General features: G+C 39.0%; 1 protein-coding gene across 1 annotated transcript in view; it reads right to left on the bottom strand.

The window, feature by feature from the left end:
• DOK6 (docking protein 6) overlaps window positions 1–25,365 on the bottom strand; it is a gene marked incomplete at its 3' end in the record, with an annotated part of 407,521 nt that overhangs the window by 76,176 nt on the left and 305,980 nt on the right. Inside the window, exon 6 of the mRNA XM_079717704.1 lies at window positions 10,817–10,955. Within this exon, the coding sequence (XP_079573830.1) occupies window positions 10,817–10,955 (139 nt within the window). The remainder of the gene's footprint in view (window positions 1–10,816; window positions 10,956–25,365) is intronic.

Here is a 25,365-nt window from a genome sequence, read left to right as displayed (position 1 = left end):
AGAAAGACATTCATTTTTACTGATTCACACTGTTTTTAAAAAATATCCAGACATGGTTTTGTTTGGCCTTTGTGCACATTTCTCTGATGTAATCTGAGCAAACGTGCACTTTCTGACAGTGGGCAATCCTCTAATTAATAACATCTCACATTTCCCCTTTATTTAATACCTGACTCTTGGCAAAACTGGGAGCTGTAAGGGTCACTTTGGTCAAACCTAGCCTTCGAGTCCCATTTGTTCCCTGGGGTGGACGCTGCCCCAAGGCGCTCTCCCAACCGCCAACAGTTCTCATATGTCTGCATCCAGTGGCACTACCCTTCGAAGAAGGCGCTGTCCGGAGTGCCTGGTATGATATAACAGGCCCTTTAAAGCCATATAAAAATAGGAGGCTTTTAAATTTTTTTTTTTAAAGCAACACCCATTTATTAGAAGTCCAGTCATGGTGAGGCTGAGCCCTCCACTCGGGGTATCACAAGGTTAAAATCAAGGTGTCGGCTGGGCTGTACTCCTTTTTGGAGCTCAGGGGCCTCTTTCAAGCTCACATGGTTGTTGGAAGAATTCAGTTCCTTGTGGCTGTAGAACAGAGACCCCCCTATTCTTGCTGGCTGTTGGCAGAGGCCACTCCCAGCAACTGGAAGTCACCCATAGATCCTTACCATCAGGCCCCCTCCACATGTCCTCTCATGCTTCACATCTCTCATTTCTCTGTCTCCAACCTTTAGACTCAGATTTAAGGGGTTCATGTGATTAGATCAGGCCTACCCAGATAACCTATTTTAAAGTCAACTAATTTGGGACCTTAATTACACTTGCAAAATCCCTTTACAGCAGCACCTAAATTAGAGTTTGATTGAATAATTGGGAGACGGTGTGTGCATATCAGGGCCCAGGCATCTTTGGAGCTGTTTTATTGATAGATTTCTTCCTTTCACAGGGGGATATAGGCTGGAGGGATATGGTGAGAAGATACAGTCTGGTGGAGAAAGACGCAAGCTAGGGCACATTCAGGTGGGAGGGGATGCAAGCTGGGAGGGATACAGGCGGAGGCTTTTAAATTTTAACAGAAGGTCAAGCCATTGGGCTTGAACGTATTTATTGGATTTCACTTTTTTAGTAGTGAGGCATTTCCAGAACTGCTATGTCTTGCCACAAAAGTGTCCAGCTTGGTGTATTTAAAAGTCTGGCCCTGTTGGGCTTCCCTGGTGGCGCAGTGGTTGAGAGTCCGCCTGCCGATGCAGGGGACACGGGTTCGTGCCTCGGTCCGGGAAGATCCCACATGCCGCGGAGCGGCTGGGCCCATGAGCCATGGCCGCTGAGCCTGCGCGTCCGGAGCCTGTGCTCCGCCACGGGAGAGGCCACAACGGTGAGAGGCCCGCGTACCGCAAAAAAAAAAAAAAAAAAAAAAAAATCCTAACTCCAGAACCTCCGATAGAAAACAGCTCTCTTGACTTCTGAGTACACTGCTCTTTAGACTCCAATGCTGATCTCTCCTGGGAAGATGAGCTTCCTCCCCACATACGACAACATGTGACAACACAGCCTTGCACTTTGACAGAACCTGTGCCGCCAAGAAGCAGCAGGAAGGGCCTGACAACTGATATAATTTTTGTGAACATACAGGCTACCAGCACCTCTTCTCGCTTTTACCACAAACGTTATCCAGGTTATGCTACTGCCTTTTGCAATTTCCCTTTGCTGTTTTGGGACTCTGCTGGCCCTTGTGATAAACCTTAATGCTAATTTGTGTTCACCTACATAAAATTCATACGTATTAAAAAATCGTTAAAAAAAATCAATTCTGGGGAAGTCCCTGGTGGTCCAGTGGTTAGGACTCTGCACTTTCACTGCTGAGGGCCCTGGTTTGATCCCTGGTCGGGGAACTAAGATCCCACAAGCTGCGCGGTGCAGCCAAAAAAAAGAAAAGAAGTATTGAAAAAAAATAATAAAAAAATCAATTTTCCTTTTGCTCCATCTCTCCCTAATTATTGCCTAGAATTTAAAAAATAATTTGTGCACTCGAGACACAAATCTATATAATTGGGAGAGGAAAAATTTAGCATTTATAGATTAGCATTTATGAGCCATTCTCTATGGGCCTGGCTCTGTGCAAACTGGTTTCATAGGTTATCCCATTTAATATCCACATACATTGTCAACACATATGCCATCTGAACTTTACAGACAAGGAAAACGAGGCTCAGAGGGTCATGTGATTTGTTCACACTGCCATCGCCAGTGGGTAATGTTTCTAAGGCTCGGAGCCTATGATGTTCTTCCCTCTTTACCACACTCACTGTAAAATAAATGATTGGAACCCTCTTATTCAAAGAGCAGGTTAGGTGAGAATTACACCAACTGGGTCTATTCCACCGGATCAAGGCTGGAATGCGAGTGCCTCTTTGCTATGTTCAAGACAGAACACCACAATTTGTGTGGCAAAATCACGGAGTTAACTCCATGGGCTTTGCTGTCAGCGACCTGTTGTCAAATATCAACCCCACAGCTGCCTAGCCTTCTGACTTCAGGAAAGGTACTTAAACTTTTTTTTTTTAAGATTCAATTTTTCCTTATCTCTCAAGTTAATATAATGTGCCTTAAGTATTGTTATAAATATTTTATAAGATGATATTTTAGAGTGAAAAGCACAATGCTTGTCATGCCTGAAGTGCTCAGTAAAGACAGCTGCACCTTTACTGCTGCCACTGCACAGAGAGGTGGCTTAGACCAGTGGCGCCCAAGTCTCCATGTGGTCAAGATGTGGAGATTTGTCCAGAATGAGCTATCAAAGGAATGACAAAGGAGGCAGAGGCATCTACTTGGATCTGAGTCTAAAAGCTTAATAGAAGTAAAAAAACCCTCTAGTAATGTGAGTCAGGAATAGGTGGTCAGTATGGGCAGGTGGGAGTGGTGGAAGACAGAGGGAGACAGGTGAGCAGAGTGCTGTGTGTTTGCACATACGTGTACTATCAGCTGGGAAGAGACAGACAGCTTTTCTGTATGAAGAGAGTTAAAGAATGCCTCATACGGGTGGATGTGTGAACATGGGCCCTGGTTTGTCTGAGACAAGAGAAAATGGGCCGGGAAACACACTGTAGGTAAGAAGCACTGCAAAAATACAGGTGGTTGGGAAATATGTTAATGTGACATGTATGTCAGTGTAAGAAAAAACAGTGCTGCTTAATAAGGAAATGCTCAACACCAGTGCACTCCTGGTCTAGAACATTTAGTTTTACTTGTTCTTGGAAAACAGCTCATGAAACTTGAAAACTGTATGGAAACAGAAGCCCAGGAGAGCACTAGCCAGCCAAGCTTGGATTGGCACTGTTTGGATTTGTTCAAACAGTCCTCTGAAGTTGGAAGGTTTATGGACAATTGGCTTCTCACAGACTTGACTTAATTTTCAATAGGGGACACCTTACACTTAATCTTCCATTTTATTCAAGATAAATGGAAAAAAAAAAAAAAAGAAGATATCTTGCTGAGTTTGTACCAGACTAACAAATAAAATGTAGTTCACATAGTCATGTAGTGGAAGTTGCTAGGTGACATTTAAAATTGGACTGTGTAGAATATTATTTTCATTAACTTGAAACAGAACGGATGTCATTATTATATATTTTAAACCATGTATTGACCAAAATACTTTCATAGAGTGTGAAAAAAGCTGGATTTTGGAATAACATCAGAAATTATAACAAACATCTACATAAATACTTTGAGTATTAAGTACAGGTATATTCTTACCTGTACTCAGTAATGACTTTAAGAATATATTTCTCTATCTATCAATCATTTATCTGTCTATCATCTGTAAGCAGATACATTTACAGAGACACCCTTTGAATATAAGGAACATGATGAATACATATTAAAGCATTAAATTTCATAAATAAAATTTTTGCTGTCATTTGATTTTGAAATATATAAATATCTAGAGGCTATAATAAGGTTTATGTAATTAATTTCCAATGTCTGCATATAATAAAATCTGGGATGAACTTTAGTGGTGGTTATACAATTTTACCCATTTAAAATTAAAGGTTTTTCTCTTGCCATTTTATGAATTAGCTAATAATTATTGACCTTTTACTAAAGACCAGGTGGCATTCTAACACTCTGAAGTAGATATTATTGATCCTTCCTCCTCTTATTTTTTATTTTTTATTTGTTTTGCGGTATGCGGGCCTCTCACTGTTGTGGCCTCTCCCGTTGCGGAGCACAGGCTTCGGACGTGCAGGCTCAGCGGCCATGGCTCACGGGCCCAGCCGCTCCGCGGCATGTGGGATCTTCTCGGACCAGGGCACGAACCCGCGTCCCCTGCATCGGCAGGCAGACTCTCAACCACTGCGCCACCAGGGAAGCCCTATTTTTTAAACATAGAAGTTGAAATTTTTAATGTTAGGCACTCATTATCCTTATACATTATCAATTCTAATCAAGTTGATTAAATATTATACATAAATATTATATATTGATATAATGCTTTTTTTGAAGTGACATCTAGAGTACCCACAACAAATTTTCAGGGAAAAAAACATGATCTAAATAAAATATTTACTATTACACTGTGTCTAAGCACCACGTATTAGAAAAATTACACATTGCCTTCTCGTCATTTCCATCTCATTTGTGTATTTATTGCAGATGGAAATGTATATTTTCTTTGTTTTTGTGTGTTTGTTTAGAGATGAAATTTCCTTTAGTGTTCTGAAACATTAGGAACACAGGCCCACTTTAGTTATCAACTATAATAATTTGTTCTAATTGAGTGAGCTTGTGTTAGTTTAATCAGTGTCTGTCAATCAGTAAAAGAAAATTTCACAAAAATGCTAATGGCATTTCCCAGCAGGGAACTGGTCATTGTCAGTAATAATAAAGGCTCTTGTCTTTTGGTTAATAATTGATAATATTGAGCAACAGAATCAAGAATAGAACTTTGAAGAATGAATTCATTAACAGATATTCCTATATATTGGATATAACATACCACTTGCAGTCACAAATCACACATTTAAACTTCTCCTAGAATTTTGTAAACTTCTATGAATATACCTAGAAGAGACACTGCAAAAAGTGTTAACACTTTCCTGTGTGTGGCTCACGAGCTTATTATGTTTCCAAATTCTTCACCTTTTCAGTATGGGAAAACTAGTTGTTTTTGTTTGTTTGTTTTTTCCCCATAGCTGATAGAGATTCCTGTAAAATGTGGGTATGAAGAATGCTGTCACTCAAAAGGAAGCCAAATTACCTGGGATACATCCCATTCTGGAAGCTCTCTTATTCCTTTAACATTTATAAATGAGCACATAGTGCTCATGGTCTTGTTAGATATACTTGAAAGGAATTGAAAGATATAATTTAGCTACAGTTGGGAATAACAGTTTAGTGTCTTCAGAATACTTACAACAAGTATTACGGTATTTTATACACTCTAAGATGCCATCATTAGAAAGCCAATGTGATTTTATGTAGCACTACAAAAGAACAGTGCTGCTAATTAAACTGTAACTCCCATCTGACTAGAGAGATGTTAAACTGTGAAAAAGATGTGCATCTTGGAATTGATGCAATGGAATAGCATTTCCTCGTTCATGCAACTATTTAGACAAAATATAATTTCATAGGCTGGCAGCAGTCAATACTCGGGTAAGATTTATGATCAAGTATAAATCCAGAAGGGCAAATACACTCATGTCGAGTCGCAGTCTAAGCTAGTCGTACATAAAGCAGCTTCGTTCTCTCCCCCTCTCCTCTTCTCCTCTCCACTCTGCCCTCCCCAGAGACAGGGCGGCATTAGACCCACCTCCATGCCCACAGGGCAGTAGGTAGAGTCAAACAATGCTGCTTCCTCACCAGAAATTTCTTTTCATCTTACATTATAAAAGGAAATAAGATCATTTGTTTTTAAATGATTACTGTTCAAAAGGTTTATTGTTTTGGGAACAGTACACATTTTTTAGTTTGTTAAATGTGCGCGGTTACTTTTGTTTCTTATATTTCTAGTAACAAGGGCAAGTAAAATGACAAATCTTAGAGAAAGAAAACAATTTGTCTTCTAGGGAAGAAGTTCTATGTGAGACTCTGCTATTTGTTTTTCTCCAACCACTAGAGCTTAGGAAAACCAAAGAACTGACAGCTTTGGACAGCAGTGCCTTCAACAAGTCTTGCCAGTGTTGTTTTTTAGGCATTAGAAGTGGGTTTGCTATCTTGCAGGTGTTTCAATAACACTGATGCTATTTGTCCTTAAATTGTGTACAGAGCTTATCTGGTGACCAGGAGGCAAGAATTACTGGAAACAGGAGCATTCCAGACACTATGCTTTTAAAGGACACACTGTAATTCTTGTTATGCGAGACTGTTCCCTTTTAAATCACTTACAATATTACAAAGTTACTAACGACCCCCTCCCCCACTTCCTTTACTTATTTTTGATAAGATATCAGGAGAAATCTGTGTTTTAAACATTACATTTATGTCATCTCAGCTGCTTCTTTCCTGTGGACATTTCATAATACTTGTAAAGCTTAAAAACATAAAAAGCAAATTAAAAAAGAAGTTTCTTTTGTATTATTTGTGTTTGTTTTTGTGTGTGTGTTTGTGTTCTGTATGTGTGTAGAGATCCACGGAAATCCAAAATTAAGTTATTTCAGGTCTTGTTGAAGATGAAGTCAGCCTACACTCACCCTCAGGGGGCTAAGCCATGCCGGCACATTTGCAATGTGCTTTCTGATGAATGGCTGTTCACCAAAACAATGAAAACTTTCCTCCATAATGTTGCACATGCAAGGCAGAGCACCTATAAATGCTTTCAGCAATAGAATTTGAAGAACTTGGAGGGTTCTGAGAACATGAGCTCTATGAAATGGAAACAAATTCTAGAGGTGCCATTTGTTTAACTATCTAGCTTTAACAATTTCCTCAAATATTTGAATCTTAGTAATCTCAGACAGAGTTCCAGTTTAAAATTTATTATCGTGGCTTAATTCTCCCATGTACCCCCTTACAAAATCCTCTTTTAAAATAAGGCTAGTTTTGAGTTAGTAAGTAAAGAAAATATACGACTACATAAGATCACTCTCTGTTTTACTCTCATGATCATTTTCCCTTTCTTATCTGGACTTAAGAGTGAGAAGCTGAAGCTTTACATCTGAATGGAAAAAGGAAGAGTGTCTTCTTGTACTGAAGAAATCACTCTCCATGGAGCTTTGACTGAGGACCTTCCAGTAAGTTGATTATCCAAGAAATCAATCAGGCTCTACTGTCATGACAACATAAACAAGACCAACTGGTGTTTTTAGTATAGTTGAATCAAAATTTTGTAATGGCATTTCTTAACCATCTGATTTAATTAGTTACATTAATAAAGCATGGAAAACTTGAGATTTCAAGGAGTAAAAGGAAAAAGATAAGCTTACTCAAAATTACAAAATTTTGATCCCACAAAAGTCTGGGCCACTTGAGAGAAGGAAAGTTTTTGTCCTTTTCTTGTTTTCCCTACCACCCCGCAGCGCTTTGAGCACCGAGTAATAAACGTATTATTTACAAACCTGTGAATGGAGTTAATAAGTGGCCAACTTCTCCTTTAAAACTTCTTAATGGAGGCAGTTAATATTCATTCTTTCTTTCCTTATCTTTCTCAGTGAAGGAAATGTAAGTACACACCTCTAACAGCCTCACCGACTTAGTGATTCTTTTTATCCATTCTCCACAGTGCAAATGAACTGATGCACAATGCTTTCCTAGATATCAGATTCTTCAAACAAGAATAGAAACATTGCCTAACTCAGATTATAGAGATATATCAAAATATTTTTATTCATGTGTTCCCTAGGAAGGATGGTGATAAGTGGGGCAAAACAAAGTTTTACATGCATAGGATGTTAAAAGATATATTTAATTCTTTCTCTTATAGTTAAGAAACGGTTGTTGAGACATTATTTCTCAGTCAAGTTTATCTATAAAGCCAGTAACACTCTGAAATCATCTCTTTTTTAAAGGATGAAAGTAAATACTTCAGTTGCCTGAACAACAATATTTGGGGAGTTCATTGCCTGTATAGCTTCTTGGTAATCTTGTAAAATTTTTTTTGTAACATTAAAAATGTATAAACATTTTCTATCTGATCAATATTTATCTCCCACGGCTTGGTTTTAAAACTGGAAAGCCAATGAGCAGTGTTATCTTCTTATTTTGAAGTGAATACATAATAAACAAAATGCAACATTTTTATATCTTAGGTAGGTTTTCCGGTACTTTTTCAACTCTCAAATTACACTATTGCCTAGTTTATGGCACAAACCTTTGTTTTCTTTTGTATACATCAATTAAGAGTTAGATAGAGGGTATTTAAATTCTATTCCATACTTGTTGGAATTTCTTTTTTAAAAAGAGATTTGTGCATGTAGAGCAGGTCTCTTAAAAGAAAAGGTATCTGGGAGACCTGGAAATCTTTGCTTACAGCCCTAGAATTTGGGGAATTGGGGCAGTTCTCAAGTTGTGGTAGTATGCCCTTGGAAAAGCATCATTAGTTCAACTTATTCTACAGAATGGACTACCTATGGAGTAATTTAATTAGTATCAATACTATCCTTCAGAGAAAAGCATAGCTTTGCAATCACTGTTGAAATTAAACCAAAGACTCCATTTATATGTATGCACCAAGTTGACGGAGTCTCTGATTTTGTGATTTTCAGAGACATTTGGTTCCTTTGTTAAGCCATACTGAGCCTGCTATTTAAACACCTGCCCCCTTTCCCTGCCATCTCCGAGCACTCATATCCACGGTGTACCCAAATCCTGGCTTTCCACTGCATGAGATCTTAGTAGGTGGACCTACCATCTCTAACTCCTTCACAGCAATTGCTTCACTCCACTCCCCTGGACTTGATTCTCAGTGGCACAGGATAAGATAAACATACAACCGCATCAAAAGCAAATGTAAATTAAATTTTGTTTTGCAAATGTTTTGGCACAAGATTGTTAGACATACTTGTAAAGGATTGGAAGACATTATGTAGCTATAGTTGGGAATAAAAATTTAGTGTCTTCACAAACATTGCAAGTCTTATAATTATTCAACATCACCATCATAATAATGAACCTTTCATAGTACTTTCTGAGTGCCAGGTCTGTTCTTAGCACTTTATATATGTTAATGCACAGATACCTCATTACAGCCAAATAAGCAGAACTCTTGTATCCCCATTTTACAGATACAGGAAAATGAGACATTTAGAAGTTAAATAACTTGCTCAAGATTATACAGACAGTAAGTGGTAGAACGGGGATGGGAACCCAGTACACTGAGCACTCTCCTTACGGCAGACAATTACAGTTGCATGAAAGAGCTCTTGAAATTTCCTTTATGAAATACAATTTAAATGGCTCACTTATGAGCATTTTGCCCGTTCAGAACAACTAGAAGTAAAGAACTACAGCTGTTGACTAATAGCAAGTGACATCACAGTTGTTCATTCTGGCTGAAAATTAACATCAGCAGATTGTAAATATGGGCTGATAATGAATGTTCAACATTCCGAAATAATTTGAAGTTTGGTAGTTACATTTTTTTCACCCGATTCAAGCCACTAGAAAAATGTCATATTAATTAGATAATTGTTACAATAATTTAAATTTAACCCAAATCTTTCTAGAAGACTAAAACATACCAACCTCCTATTGATGCTTCATCAATTAATCCCATAGTCCCATGTTAATAATCCTATTAATGTTCAAGTTACTCTTTCAGCCCCACTGAAGGCCAAATGTAAGCCTGATTTGCACTTGCTGCCCTTAAGTATTAGGAAGGCTTTTTTAAACCATACCCTAGATAGAGAAAAATGTGTATGTAGTATTGACAAAATCTGAAATGTATTAAAAATAATGTAAAATCATTTGCTAGACTATTTTGTCTTCTTACATTTAAAAGATAATTTTATACTTCAAAATATTATGTATTTGAGAATTTTAAAAGTCAAAACTAAAATAATACTAGATATAAAGTCCCATAGTCTTAAAATGGAATAGAATTATGTAAGTTTTTCTGGGTAGAGACCCACCTATTTCCCAAAGTTCCACTTGTCCTCTCATAGATGGAATCTAATGCATCCTTATAAATTCTGAAGAAAGAGAATATTGACCAATTAAAATTATAGCCGATAATAATTCCATTGTTTGCTTTTCAAAGAAGTTAGTAGTAAAGATTATAATTTTTTTTAGCCACTTGTAAAATTTGCTATTTTAGATTCTTTATTAAATTATTTCTTAGCTTGACCCTGAAACTATAGCATAGTTCCACGACAGGATAACAGATAGCTGGTAAACAGTATAAGCTCCTTTTGCAAACATTTTAGTATCGGCTCTGAAACACGTACAGAAAGAGCTGGAAGTTTCAGAGAATCTAGGATAAATACAAAGACAAAAAGAAAAGTGTAATCCTTTCTGGTAGAAACCTATTTTCCTCATTATTTTGGGTCCACATTCGCATCTCTGATTGTCCAACTACATGTGGAGAGATGCAGAGAGCACTGCTTCTTGTTTCACTCTCTGTGCACTCCACCCCTCTCTGGGTAACTGTGGTAACAGGTCATAGGTACATACACGAAGTGCATGGCTAGCAGCCACAAATAGCTTCTTTTGTCATATGCTGAAGAGGATATTAGAAAGATGAGGTTCAGTAACTGGGACAAGCTCTCGGGGCCGGGATGGGGTTGGACGCTGGGGCGCTGTCATGAAAGGACCCACATACACGCGATGTGCATCAGACCTCAGTGACATTCATTTCCAAGCTGTTAGGTTACCAAGGAAGGAGCCTTACCCGGGCCTTCTGCTCCATTTCTAGCATTAATCTTTCATGTTGCTCAGCTATGGCCAGTGTCGCAGAATGGACCTTCTGATAGATCATTTCTCCTTCCCTTGTTTGAAAAGTGAATAGTCCTTCTCCTGTGTCACACATTCTGTGAGGATAGAGATAGGGAAAGAGATGGGTCTTCATGTGTTCAAGTGCATAACAGTTCTCCATGTAAAAGATGCCCTCACCCTGTCAACCCCTCCACCTTGATTTTCACAGGAGTGAAGCAGATTCATCCTTGACCAAACCAACCAACGAACCAACCAACCAACGCATCTTTAAATGGTGCATGAGAACAAAACTAAGGGTGAAAATCCATGCACATTCGGATTTTTAAAGATGAAGTGGTGACAACAGCGTGAAGGAACAGACAAAAGTGCTGTCAGTTATTACAGTGCATGTCTTACCAATATATAAAGAATAAAAGCAAATAGTTGTTTTCTTTAACAGCCTTCACTGATATCATAGCACTGTCTCCTATGACTTGATAGCTCTTGAAATGTTAAGAACTTAAGAAAAAATCTGCAAATTTATACTCATGTAGTAGGAACCAAGGAGAAGATTTTTTTGGTTTAAGGATTTGTATACATAGTTTGAAGCTTTTACTTAAACTGAGGAATCCTTACGTAAATCTCAGTATAGCCTAAGAAATAACATGGCAGAGAGGAGACTCCGTTTGGATGTGAGAATATTTGTCTGAACTTGGCCCTGCCACTTACCAGCAGTGTGACCTTAAGCAAGGTAACTTGCCTGTACCTCCTTCGCACATCTCTAACAGGAAAAATAACAATACCCATCTCATCAGATACTTACGACAGTGAAGAGACTTGATACAATATTTATAGTGTTACTTAGCAGATATTAAGTGCTCAAAAATGCTAGTTATCATTATTTTCATCGTAGAGAAACTATGGCACTAATCTCAATATCCACCATAAAGAAATGGTTGGCTTAAATATAATATTTTTATCTGATGGACTATTATACAACTGTTACTATGTCATTTCTGAGAGCACATAATAACATTAAAACATTTTTTTGGCTATTTTGCCACAGGGCTTGCAGGATTGCAGTTCCCTGACCAGAGACTGAATCTGGACCCACGGCAGTGAAAGCCTGGAATTCTCACCACTAGGCCACCAGGGAACTCCCTAAATTTCCTATAATGTAAATTCAAGAGGAAAAGAAAATCAGAATACAAATTCCTTTTCAATTATTTAACTATAATTACCTTTTAAAACATAGTTTTTTTATTGGACTAAAGCCACTGACAATTTCTCAGGCAACAGGATTATGGTTAAGTTTTATTAATAACGACATTCTAAAATAAAACATATTTTGAGTTAATATTTTAAACCAGCTTTTAAGAATAATTGGAGGCCTTCAGAAAGACCCACTGAATATCAATATGATGTTCCTAATCAGAAACTGGACCTTAACTGGACTGCTGTGTTGTTGTTTTCAGGCTATAATGCCAAAAGATTTGCACAAAATGCTCATGAGGCCAACCTCTGTCTTCCAGCACCAAAAAGATTTTAGATTCTACCTTATGATTCTCCAAGTTTTAGTAGAAAAGAAGTGTCTCAAGAGGTTTCAGAAATTATAGAGGCTGTGACTGCCATCCCTCAGGGCTCCATAGAGCCAGCACTTAGCTTCTGTGAAAGAGATCTTAATAAAATTCACAAAGCGTGAAATGGAAAGTCTGAGGGAAAAACGAAGAGTTTTCACAAAGTGAAACAAATGAGCTTTGTTGATTCAGAGGGGGAAAGAACTCCAACAGCGGAAGCAGGCAAACCCTTGATGAGTGGTGAGCCCATCTTGTTTGAGGTTGAGTTTTGCTCATTGTTATCGGAAAAACACTGCTTATTAGCCTTCAGAAATGAGATAACGGAGACACAAATTGTTATACCATACTCAGCCACTGAGTTGCAAAGGTCTAACACTTAGCACTTCCTGGGACTTAACTCTGCCCAGTGAAGGAGGCTGAAAGCTTACAGTAGGGTTTTATTTCCAGCCTCTGAAATAAAAACTACTGCAAACTTCATCCATCGATCAAGAAACCAGGAATTAGAACATGCTAGCATAAAAAGCAAAGAACTTTTAGGTAGAAGGGGCTCTTTTTAAAACATAGGTACCTAAAGCCAAGCTGAAATCAAACTTCTTCAGTATAATTGGCTCAGATTTATGACTTTTGTCAGCAGTGTTGGAAGAAACAGTTCAGGTTTTTCCCAGTTATTGTTTAAAACGTGTTCTCTTGGGAGTGGTAAGGAACAGATATCAAGATCTTTTTCTTATACGTCTAAACAGTTTTGTGGTAGCAAGCCAGTATTAGAGAGGACAATTAAGAGGAGGGATGAGGGGCTTCCCTGGTGGCGCAGTGGTTGAGAGTCCGCCTGCCGATGCAGGGGACACGGGTTCGTGACCCGGTCCGGGGAGATCCCACATGCCGCGGAACGGCTGGGCCCATGAGCCATGGCCGCTGGGCCTGCGCGTCCGGAGCCTGTGCTCCGCAACGGGAGAGGCCACAACAGTGAGAGGCCCGCATACCGCACAAAAAAAAAAAAAAAAAAAAAAAAGGGGAGGGATGAAATCATTCTGACAGCTATTGCCTCGCTCCTCGATCTGGTCCCCAGACCAGCAGCACCTGCATCGCTGGGTTCTGTCCAGAGTGGTGAAGCAGAACCTGCATTTGACAATAGGATTTATACGCACGTTGTGGTTTGAGAAGTACTGGGCTATAGAACCCTTCCCACAGGTCACCATTTCATTCAAGGGAGTGGGAGATGATGCTTGGGACTCATAGGAGGACAAATTAGAAGCCATTTTTGTGCAGCTTAAGACTTTGACATAACAAACTGAAGGTTAGAACGGAAGAAATGTGACGAAAAGGACAAGAAAACCTCTGGAAGAATTCTTTACTTAATGTGGAAAGAGCTAAGATAGAGGTGCTGGTTACACCTGAATATCCTAAGCCCTCACCACTAACATGCACGTTCCTCAACTGCACTGACTTGAAGAATAAGTGAAAATATGCACAATGTATGTTTGTCCTGACTCCAAACTAGAATTTTATTGAAATGTATAGATAATTACAAATGATACCTCTCTTTATACTTAACAAGGTATTTGCACAAAATTAATACTTCTTCTTTTTTTTTTTTTTTTTTTTTTTTTTTTGTGGTACGCGGGCCTCTCACTGTTGTGGCCTCTCCCGTTGCGGAGCACAGGCTCCGGATGCGCAGGCTCAGCAGCCATGGCTCACGGGCCCAGCCGCTCCGCGGCATATGGGATCCTCCCAGACCGGGGCACGAACCCGTATCCCCTGCATCGGCAGGCGGACTCTCAACCACTGCGCCACCAGCGAGGCCCAATACTTCTTCTTACCTAAAATAAAATGTTAAAGAGTAGAATCTCTAAGGTCCCTTTCAGCTTTAAGGAATAATCTGGGGCTTCATAAAAATTCTAAGAAGTAGGACTGACACACTTATTTCCAGGTCTTTTTTTTCTTTTCTGACATTGTGATATAAGGGACATTATAATAGCATAGACTATAATAGTACAGTCAAAAGACTAAGGGTACAAATTTCAACAATCATGTTATGGCCTGTCATATTCATTTATCACATACTTATCTAGTACTATAAGCCAGGCACTGTCTTGAGCCTGGGGATGAAAAGGAGGGAACAATATACATGGCTCTTTGCCTCTGAGGCTTTTTAAATGGTGGGGAAGATAAGCATTGTTCAGAAAATGACTCACTCACTGTGGTAAATGCTAGAAGGGAGAAGTACAGGGCCAAGAGGAAGGCCACGGAACGTTATTTCACCTATTTACTCCTCATGTACAAAATGGGGGTGACAAGACTTTGTCACAAGATTGTTTTTATTTTTCTTTTAATCAAATGAAGTAATGTATGTGACAGTGGGCAGGAAAGGATTAATTCAGCAGGCCTGGGTTGCTCAAACTCTGCACATCCCGTAGAAAAGTCTGTTTTGGGGATGGTCCCTTGGAGGGTTTCTAGAATGCAACCTTGGAGTCTTTGTTATATTCAGTCTGATAAGAGTGTCTCTTGTGCCTGAGGCCTTGAGCCATGCTGTATTGATCTGACCAGGTAAGTTTATCCTAATAGGTGGTTCACCATGAATGCCTGTTCTGCTCTGGTGGTGGCTAAGGTCTGAGTGGCTGAGGTTGTTCCTGGACCCTGAGGACACTGCATGCCCATCTAGCTGACCCTCAACCAAAACCTCAGACACCAAGGCTCGGGGAGCGAGGGCTTCCTTGGTTCACAACACCTCACGCTTACTGTCATGTATCATTGCTGTCCCCGTGTGACTGCACGGGAGGGGGATGTGGAGGCTCGTGCCTGGTCCCTCCTTGTCTGCATCCTTGTGTCTTTTCCCTTTGCTGATTGTAACATGTACCTTTCACTCTAGTAAACCAGAACTGTGTGCATAATAGTTTTTTTCTGAACCTTGCGAGTCTTTCTAGGGAATCATTGAGCCTGAGGATAGTCCTGGAGTCTCTTCCACCCAAGACAGCCAGCAGGTGGTAGGTTGTTAATATATTTTTTGATGTAATAAGAATATTAAAAATCCTAGTCTTTTCCTTAAATGGTTCTTTTTCAAATTCCATTCCTCTAGGGATTTAAGAGAGCATGCTCTCTTTCTTTATCCCACCTCACCATTCCCTTCCAGAATCCCTTAAAATAACAGTCTCGTCTCTACTATGTTCTAACAAGTAAGAAATAACTAGAGTTCCCTGTGAATGTCTGTATTCAGAGGAAACTAAACTCCAATGAGGCACTCCATTATGTATGGGTCTCAAAGTTCCCTTCAAGGGAGAAATAATCCTAAAAGATGGTGCCACGGAGGCAATTTCACTTGAGAAGAAGCCCCTACCATGTAATCGCTAGACCACTGCCCACCTTTTCTTGTCCTTACGTCTCAAACTTAGCTCTTTATGAAGGAGTGGCATCAGAATTCCAGCCTTTCTTCCAAATGGCAAGCAAAAGAAATTTACCAAGTGAGAAGTTAAGGAAACAGTTTAAGAAGTGAAAATGGATACTTTAAAATAATTCTCTGGGGGTCTTTAGACATAATTTCGCTACAGATGAATTTGTAAACCTCTGGCAATTTTGTCCATCTTCGCAGCGTCTAAGTTCACTCCTGCAGTGAGTTTTGCAGTTTTGTATGTATATTTTGTGACCAAATATTTATCCTCCATGCAGTTAGAAACTTTAAACTCTCAGCAAGGGTGTAAAGCAGGAGCACTTTCCTGAAAGCCCAGTGGTGTTTCTATTCATTATTTAAAATTTAATGTTTAATTATAGAAAGTAATGAAATTCTTAAAAGCACAGCTCTCCTGCAGAGCACTTAAACCCAATGAACACTTCTTCCCTGATGACAGTTTAATCTTTATTGTCACTTAACAACGCTAGCATTTTACTTCTTTTTTTTTAGCAGCTTTGAAAAGGCTGAAGTTTCTGTCTAAAGCTCTAGTGAGTCAGACGTTGATCCGTAGTAAAAAAATTACAAGCAAAATGGACAAACAGATGAAAGCAACAGCAAAGAAAGTCCAGAAACAGACCCAGTTCATACGGGAGTTCAATATGTGGTGAAAGTGTTGTCTCAAATCTGTGACGGAAAGCTGGACTAGTCAATTAACTGTGTTTGGACAATAGCCATCTGGTAAAATATTTGGATCCATGTTTCTACCTCCACTGATATAAATTCCAGAGAAAGCAAAAACAAAACCAAAAAAGTACCAGAAGAAAGTAGGAAAGAATTCCTATATAAACTCAGAAAATGTAGGGGGTTTCAAGCTATGATCCAAGGCAAAAAGTGACAAAAGATTGATAAATCTACCTGTGAACAATTAAAAAAATAAGTAAGAAATCATAAGATAGCAAATGGCAAATTCAAAACTAGGAAAAATATTTGAAACTCACAACACTGATAACTTCTGATGCCTGTAAGTTAGGTATAATATCAGTATTTTTTTCATTGGGTTGTTTGATCATTAAATGGATTAATATATGTAAATTTTAAAAGTGTTTGTAACTTATTAATATGAAATAGTACTTCTATTATTATTACTACTACTACTACCCAAATAGTTAGATATCTAAAACATATTGCTAAACTAGTAAAAAACAAGGAGAATATAATGTATATAGTGTGCTAACAGTTTTGTAAAAAAGTATGTGGGGAAGAATTTTTTTTTTTTTTTTGCGGTACGCGGGCCTCTCACTGCTGTGGCCTCTCCCGTTGCGGAGCACAGGCTCCGGATGCGCAGGCTCAGCAGCCATGGCTCACGGGCCCAGCCGCTCCGCGGCATATGGGATCCTCCCGGACCGGGGCACGAACCCGTATCCCCTGCATCGGCAAGCAGACTCTCAACCACTGCGCCACCAGGGAGGCCCGGGAAGAATTTATATACATCTTTGCTTATATGTACATTAAAGTCTGGAGGAATGCACAAGAAACTAGTAACCATGTTATTTGCTGGGGGGGAAGTGAACGTGACAGATGGTCTATGAGTAAGGGAGGGACACTTTTTGCTGATTCTTCTTTATGTAAACCATCAAATTAAATAAAGGAATGCTATGGATTTATTAATTGAATTTAATTCACTAAAGTTAAACCACATTAAAATTTAAAGTAAAGGTCTGAGGACCCTCACAGGGTTTTTGTGAAGATGTAGTGTTTATGATGTGCCCAGCTCAGTCTCTGTTCCTTAGCAAATAACAGGCTGCCCTCGGTATTCGCGGGGGACTGGCTCCAGGGCTGGATAGCAGAATCCGAGGATGCTCAAGCCCCTCGTATAAAGTGATGTAGTACACTTGGCCCTCAGTGTCAGCGGTTCTGCATCTGCAGGTCAATGCTCAGTTGGTTAAATCTGCGGATGTGGAACCCACAGATACTGAGTGCCGACTGTACACTTTTACTGTTAAACTTACACAATACTGTACTGATGACTTAAGGGCCTCCCTTCCAGTTTAAACACACACACACACACACACACACACACACACATTATATATACATTTAATCTCTTTCCAGTGTAGCACAGGCACCTGATCTGATTTTCAAGGGACCAGGATTATGGAGAGTTCTGGTTTGCAAAGCATTGAAACAATACCCACAGCAAGGAGGAGAATGATAACAGCTAGCTAGCTTTTGGGGAGCACCTACTAGTGCCAGGCGTGGTGAGAACTGCCGTGTGTGCATTACCTCCCTGAGCTTCACAACACCCGACAAAGCTCTCACTGCTTTCATTTTACAGAAAACATCACGCTAAGGAGGCTAATAGATTTGCCCAAAGTCATTAAAATTGATGTGGTCGAGCTGTGATGTGAACGTGTGATTTTGGAGCATAAGCTCATCATCACTAAGCCCAGTTGCATTCATTCAAGACAAGAAGCAGAAAAGCACGCATAATTCTTTCATTATGAACATTTTTGCAATAGGGAAACAGAGCAAGGACAGGGCTCGGGATAAAATATTTTGAAAGTTCTCTCCTTCTTTGCTGCTGTTCCTTTTCTGTCAAATCAGGTTCCCAAGACACATACCTCAATGGCATATGTGCACCCTTAAAATACACATGAAGGTAAATCAATCAAAACTGTTGAATTGGACTCAGACATGCCCTGGACTCCCAACTTCGAGTCAAGTCCTTTATAAGGAGGAAGATTTAGCAGAACATCTGCCATCCTCTCTGCCTCCTGACTGGACTACTGTATGTTCTTAAACATTTAATGCATATGGTGCCTGTTCTTGCTTATCTCACTGTTGGTACCTTAGGGCTACCATGCTGTCCCTCAAACAAGTTGAGAGACTCGATCCTACAAGGAGACCTTGATTTTAGTCCAGGCTCTGCTGCAAATTAGCTTGAAATGCCATTTTGATCCTCTATAAAATTGAGTTTCAATGAAAGAATTGATATAAATGATCTCTAATGTACAAATTTCTTCCAAAATTCTACAATTCCTCCACCTGTGTACTCAGTGATGAGTACAAATTATAATCACATTAATTAAAATATCTCCATCTTTACACATATTTTCCAAATTTTCATATTATTCTACTCTATTTACTTTTTCTTACTGCCAAATGTTCTCTTTTGGTTTTTCACCTCAATGAAAAAGCCAGTTGAGTCTCCCTGAAGCAGTCTGAAGTTCTGGTTTTACTAAATCTTTGAGAAAATATACATATAAGATGTTCTTCTCCTTACCTTCCTTCCTGCCTCAAAAATTGAGAATTGAAAAATCCACCAGGTGAAGATGTAAATAAACCATAGGACTTCAGTTGCTATTTAATTACCTCAAAGCATGATCATAAATTATTAACATTCTCATTCTCATTATACTCTTACATTGTGTTTATGAAGGTTTAGTGGGAAAAAAAAGCATTTTAAAAGGTTTACAGCTAATTTTATATGCATCTGGTGGCTTTATTGTAAAAATATTACATACTCCTTGAGGATTAGGAGTTTTAACATCTGTAACCCCCAAGTGTCAACCACAAAAAGCACCCGATGCACTCCAAAAATGTTTGTTGACCGAAATGACTTGAAAATTATCATTATGATGGCTTCCTGACAGGTAATGAAATTGTAGTTCTGGGTAACCAAAAAGAAAATTTAAAAAAATAAAATAAAATATCAAAGAAAGAAATTTTCTTTGAAGAATGACCCCATAGTGTTAACACATTCTTCTGAAAGGAGTAGACCAAACAATCCAAAGGAAAACAGAGCTGATATGTTCTTATGTTCCCAGGTGATATACACTTGGCCTGTCTTAATATTGTTTGAGGGAGGCTGTGTGTATATCATATGAAACAACCCAAACCTATTTTTGTAGGAAGAGCTAAAGACAAAACAAGTCAAGCAAAAGTTTAAATTCTGTCATTTAGAAATTATATTCCCTTTTTAAAGTGAATTTGCCAAGTTACGATTGGAAGATTTTTTAGCTTATCATGCAAGTTACTAATATTTAGACACTGAATTGCAAAAGAAGAGTTTTCCTTCTCTTACCATTTTGAGGGGAGCCTAAAAATGAGATAATTATATTCCCTTAGAGCAAAAGAGCATGTAATCAGGGTTTAAAATTACATTTCATTCTCTTTTTGCTCTAAATACAGTTCATTAAGGTAATTTTTAAATTATTTGAAAGATACTTTTGTTGTCTCAAGTGACTACAGAGGAAAGTGTTTAAATTATAGCCAAAATAGAAAAAAATTAAGACTATACTTGATTTTATGTTGGTTATATTGCCTTTTCTTCTTTGGTTATATTTATTCATTCATTGATTTTTTTGGACATTGGCCAATAATGCATCAGGCCCTGTATTAGCTTCTAGACTGTATTTAAAAAATAATTAAATAATAAACATTAACTCATGAATTGCATTTGCTCTCATTACCTGTCTATCTATCTACCCATCTTTCTATGTGTTTACTTTTTCAGTTAAAAACTCAGTAAGTGAGTAGATGGCTATATGAAATACATAACATAATTACACATTTTGAAGAATTGAACTGGTTATCCTTATTGTGTTAAAATTTTCTCTAGAGGTTTTAGGTTGACAGATCATTGATAGAGTATAACTTTTACTCTTTTACTGCCATTATCAAAACAAACCACCTGGTAAAATGGTACAAAACATATCATTCTAAGGTAGAATATTACATCCTTTGTAATACCAATCAGGGAGAATACTGATTGGTATTACAAAGGATGTGGGCATATGTGTCTACTACAGCTTTTTCACTTGTTTAGAAACAGAAATTAAAATGAATGCCATGGTAAAAAATGAATATACTTAAGTTTAAAAAATTAAAGAATTTCAAATGCAATTACTTAGGTTTTTTTTTTTTTATAATTTCAAACGTCATTATTCCAGGTTAGTAAATTTTAAACCTTAATTTTTAAACTTCACTTAAACTTTAAATTGTTTTCTTTAAAAGTATCTGAATTGAACATATAGTGAACAGACAATTTGAATCACCTTCAAAGTAGAACCCACCTGCCAATGCAGGGGACACATGTTTGAGCCCTGGTCTGGGAAGATCCCACATGCCACAGAGCAACTAAGCCCATGTGCCACAACTACTGAGCCTGAACTCTAGAGCCCACGAGACACAGCTACTGAGACTGCGTGCCACAACTACTGAAGCCCGCGCGCCTAGAGCACATGCTCTGCAACAAGAGAAGCCACCACAATGAGAAGCTCCCGCACCACAATGAAGAGTAGCCCCCGCTTGCCGAAACTAGAGAAAGCCTGCATGCAGCACCAAAGACCCAACGCAGCCAAAAAAAAAAAAAAAAAAAAGAATGAAATGAAAAAAAAAATCACATTAATTCAAAAATCTAGAGACGAAGGAGATACAAGTCATCATTCCTTAAAGGAGATGACTCCTGGGAATACATTCCTTTTAATGTTTGAACAGGTTTTCAATCTCCACCTCTGATCCATCTTCACTTACAGTCTATGTCAAAGTCTCTAGATTCCTACGCACATCAAGTCATGGAATGATGCAAATGACAAAAAGAAACACTGATATTGAAAGATGTAAAAAGATGTGAAATGGAAGTTGTATAAATGAAAAAACTTATTAGTAATCATTTTCTTATCCATTTTTGAGTGTCAGTATTCCTGTTTTTAAAGTAAGAAGGTTTGGCTAAATGATTGTTAAGATCCCTTTCAAATACAGAAGCAGTTCATAACTAAGCTTACAGATCCATTTAAGTGGTTAGTTAGCTTTAAACTTCATCTATTTATGCTTGTATTTCAAAAGGCAGCCATTGTCTTTAAAACATGATGTACTGTGTTTTGTTACCTTAGTCTTGCCTTGGGTACTTTTCCTTTTCCTTCTTAACAACTTCCAGGTAAGGGAAAAGAGAATGGAGTTAATCAAAGTCATCTTGCTGTCCAGGAGTTCATGAGACAGGGATGTGCAGAAGATCAGCATGAACATATAGTTCATATCAAGGTTCATTTACACCCATCTCAGATCCATTCGGTCTATCATTTATCGAGCTCTAATGTCACATGGTTGCTCTTGGAAATTCTCAAACTCTCTGGCTTACATCCTGATATCACCTCTACAGTCAACAGCCCACTCTTTAAGGCAAGTACGATGGATAATTTTATGTGTCGACTTGACCAGGCCATAGGTGCCTAGACATTTGGCTAAACATTATTATGGGTGTGTGTGTGAGGGTGTTTCTGGATGAGATTAACATTTGACTCGGTGGACTGAATAAAGCAGATTGCTTTCCCCAATGTGAGTGCACCTCATCCAATCCATTGGAGGCCTGAATAGCCCAAAAGGTGGGATGAGGGAGAATTTGCTGTCTGCCAAACTATTTTTGAGCTGGGACATCAGTCTTCTCCTGCACGTGGACTGGAGTTTATGCCACCAGCTCTCCTAGGTCTCCAGCTGGCAACTGAAGTCTCCATTGTGAGGCTTCTCCTTCCCCATAATCCTGTGAGCCAATTCCTTATAATAACCCCCCTCTATCTATCTATCTATCTATCTATCTATCTATCTATCTATCCATCTATCTATTTAAAAGTTCTGTTGCTCTGTGCCTCCAAAGAACCCTGACAAATGCAGGAGGCATATCTTGGCTTCTAATCTCACCAGTCCTCCTGGAACCAGTGGAGATCTGCTATCCTGATTCTGGGAGTGACAGAGTAGTGAGCGGGATCCATACAGATGTTCTTGGTGTCACAAAAATCATGTGGTGGTTTAAAGATCAAAGAATGAAGAAAACAGATTTTGAAAGAGGAATTTCTGTTTGCATTTTTGCTTCATTATGGACATTGTTCTCTTCAAGTTCTCTTTCTACTGAGATCCACAAAGACTTTGCACTCTGAGTCAGCTTATAGTGAGAAGGTAAGAAAAATACTGCCCACCAGACCCAAGGTACCATTTTGTCTTCTCCAAACGCAGCCCTAGACATGGCCAGACTTGGAGAGCAAGTGCAGGAGAAGATTACTAGTCTAACTGATAACTTTTTTCCCCTTCTCTACTGAAAAAGCACTGTGGAGACTTTCTCTGTAATCTGCCTTGGGGAGTATTATTAGAGCAAAAGAAATATGAAGCAAATACTTTGGTTCTGAAACTCAGAGTAAGATTTGAGCCCCTAGCTAGCAGGTTTTTATGAATGTTCAGAGTTAAGTGTAGATGACTAAATCAGAGTTTTGCTATAACTCAAGGCTAGAGAGAAATTGGGATGTGACTTACAAGATGACCCTGTTCCTTGGGGACCTGAGTGGCGGTGGGAAAGAGAAGAGAAAAAGAGGTAGAGAAAGCAGTGGGTGAAGCTTGCATGTCCTGACGTCTCTTCCCTGAGTGGAAATTCTGGAGAAGGCAGAGATGTTAATAAATCGGTGTCTAGATAAGTGAGCCAAAGGCTATACTTTTGACTTCCCACAGCCTAAGCCTGGATGCAGGACATCCAAAATGTCCTGTGGAGGGGACTGGAGTTGAGAGGCTGTGAGTGCTCTGAGATTAAAGAGAATGTCTTTGATCAGGTTCCAGTGGAAAGTGCCAGCATATTTCTCCGAAAGGTGAAATGGGTACAGTTATACTTCAGCAAATGTCAGTGTGGGGCAGACCAGACCAGGTGGTGCTTGGAACTGAGCTTCCTTTACTGCATGAGGCCACGTAAGACTGTTGAATGTCCAAACACCAAACTACACGCAACTGTGAAGAAGGAGGAGGAAGCCAGTGTATCACCAAGAAGAGTCATCTGAAAATGACGATTCCAAATGGCAAGTTAAAGTTACCTCCTTCTCACTGGGAGGGGATTCATGAGGAATATTAGATAGGACATAAAGAATCTGCATTTTCTTTGCTCCATTTGTGTTATATTCTTGAGCTGGTGATAGCTGTAAATGTTTGCAGTCGCAAGTCATAACATCCTCACTCCCTTGTCTGTGAAAATTAATTGGCAAAGCTTTTCATTTGCTGTAATCTCACATTTATACAGTCAGGCCAGATGTATTGTCTCTCCATGAATTTGTGGGGAAAATACTTTTTCTGAGTTTCTTCCCACACTTCTTTGCAATTCCTCTACCACACTGTCCCTGGCCTCTACAATCACTTGAGAGGATGGAGTGAACTGGATGTATTTTATTTTGATTGGTATTAGTACTAAAGAAGCTCTTGTCATTGTCAGAAAACCACAGAAAGAGTCAAAACCAAAAATATATTCTTAGATGTTGAGCATTGAGATGTGCTCGAACAAGCTCCAAAGACCCAGATTTCACTTCAGAAAAGAGTCCAACTAAAGAAGGGTCAGTAGGGCAGGCACATCCGAGCACTACAATCCTTTCTGCTGTGACCATTCACATGGAGATTGGGAGAGTATGAATTAGTAAACTAGAAGTAGTCTCTCCAGCAACATTAATGCTTGGTAAGAAACTGGAGAAACAGTATGGGGTGAGAGAGAGCAGCAGCAGCGAATAGACAAAAAGTTAAAGAAGAAAACAGATGCTTGGGAAAGGTCAGCAGGTCAAATGGTGATAAAAATCCACAGGAGTGAGTGGAGATAGCAATTATTCAAGCAACAGCATCTTTCAGTGAACACGCTGGCTATATCCTGAGGACACAAAAGGTTCCAGGAGCCAGAAAGGAGGGAGTAAAGATCAGAAGAAGCTGAGGAAAGAGTCAGCTTTAAAATGTAAGTATTATTTTCAGAGTTCCATCATCAGAGGATACTCGGGACGTATCTCTCCTTGCCCCTTCTGCCCACAGCCCCGGCTGAGGGCACTGACAGCATTTCCCTGATGAGTTAAGCTGCAGGTGGGTGAGATGATCAAATTCCCCCTGTTCAGTGACTTAAGTTACGAAACACGGGGGAAATAACATCAGGGTTAGATGCTCAGTTGTGAAAGGAGACTCGGGAAAAGGTGAACACATCTTGGCGAAGGTGTGGAACCTCTTTCTGAATGTTTAGCTCTGATCCATTTTGTCTGATTCCAGGTATACTTTGTTCCATGTGTTTGGATTCCATAAGATTTTGGATAATGGGGGAGTGACTCCATATTTTAAATAAACACTCTAGGTGATACGTGTGCACATATAAGTTTGCAACTAGTGCTTTTAGAGCACGTCAGTATGGTTTCCTGCTCCACTGAATGTAGGCGAGAACTAAAGGGCCGCCCAGAACCTTCTCACAGGACCAAATTCTCATTAGCTTCTTTATTCATTCAACAAACATTTATCTGTCAGTCACTGTATGCAAGGTACTTGGCCTGGCTCAGTAAGTGGCTGTGTAGAGCTGGGTGGTAATTTGGAAAAGGTAACCTGTGAATAATATTCTGACACTTTTTCTGAGTAATTTATATTCTATCTGCCACCTCCAGTTCACCATATCTCCATGCCTGGACCCAAATAAATTTCTTTCATGTTTCCAGAAATATCTTCAATCATTAATTAAACATCTTCAAGAAAGCTGAGGGCCTGGTGGTAGGAATGAATTACTTATTTGCATAACTGAGAAGT

Source organism: Hyperoodon ampullatus, assembly GCF_949752795.1.
Source record: "Hyperoodon ampullatus genome assembly, chromosome: 13".
Taxonomy (NCBI): Eukaryota; Metazoa; Chordata; class Mammalia; order Artiodactyla; family Ziphiidae; genus Hyperoodon; species Hyperoodon ampullatus.
Note: the sequence above shows the minus strand (reverse complement) of the source record. Positions and strands in the feature narration are given on the sequence as shown.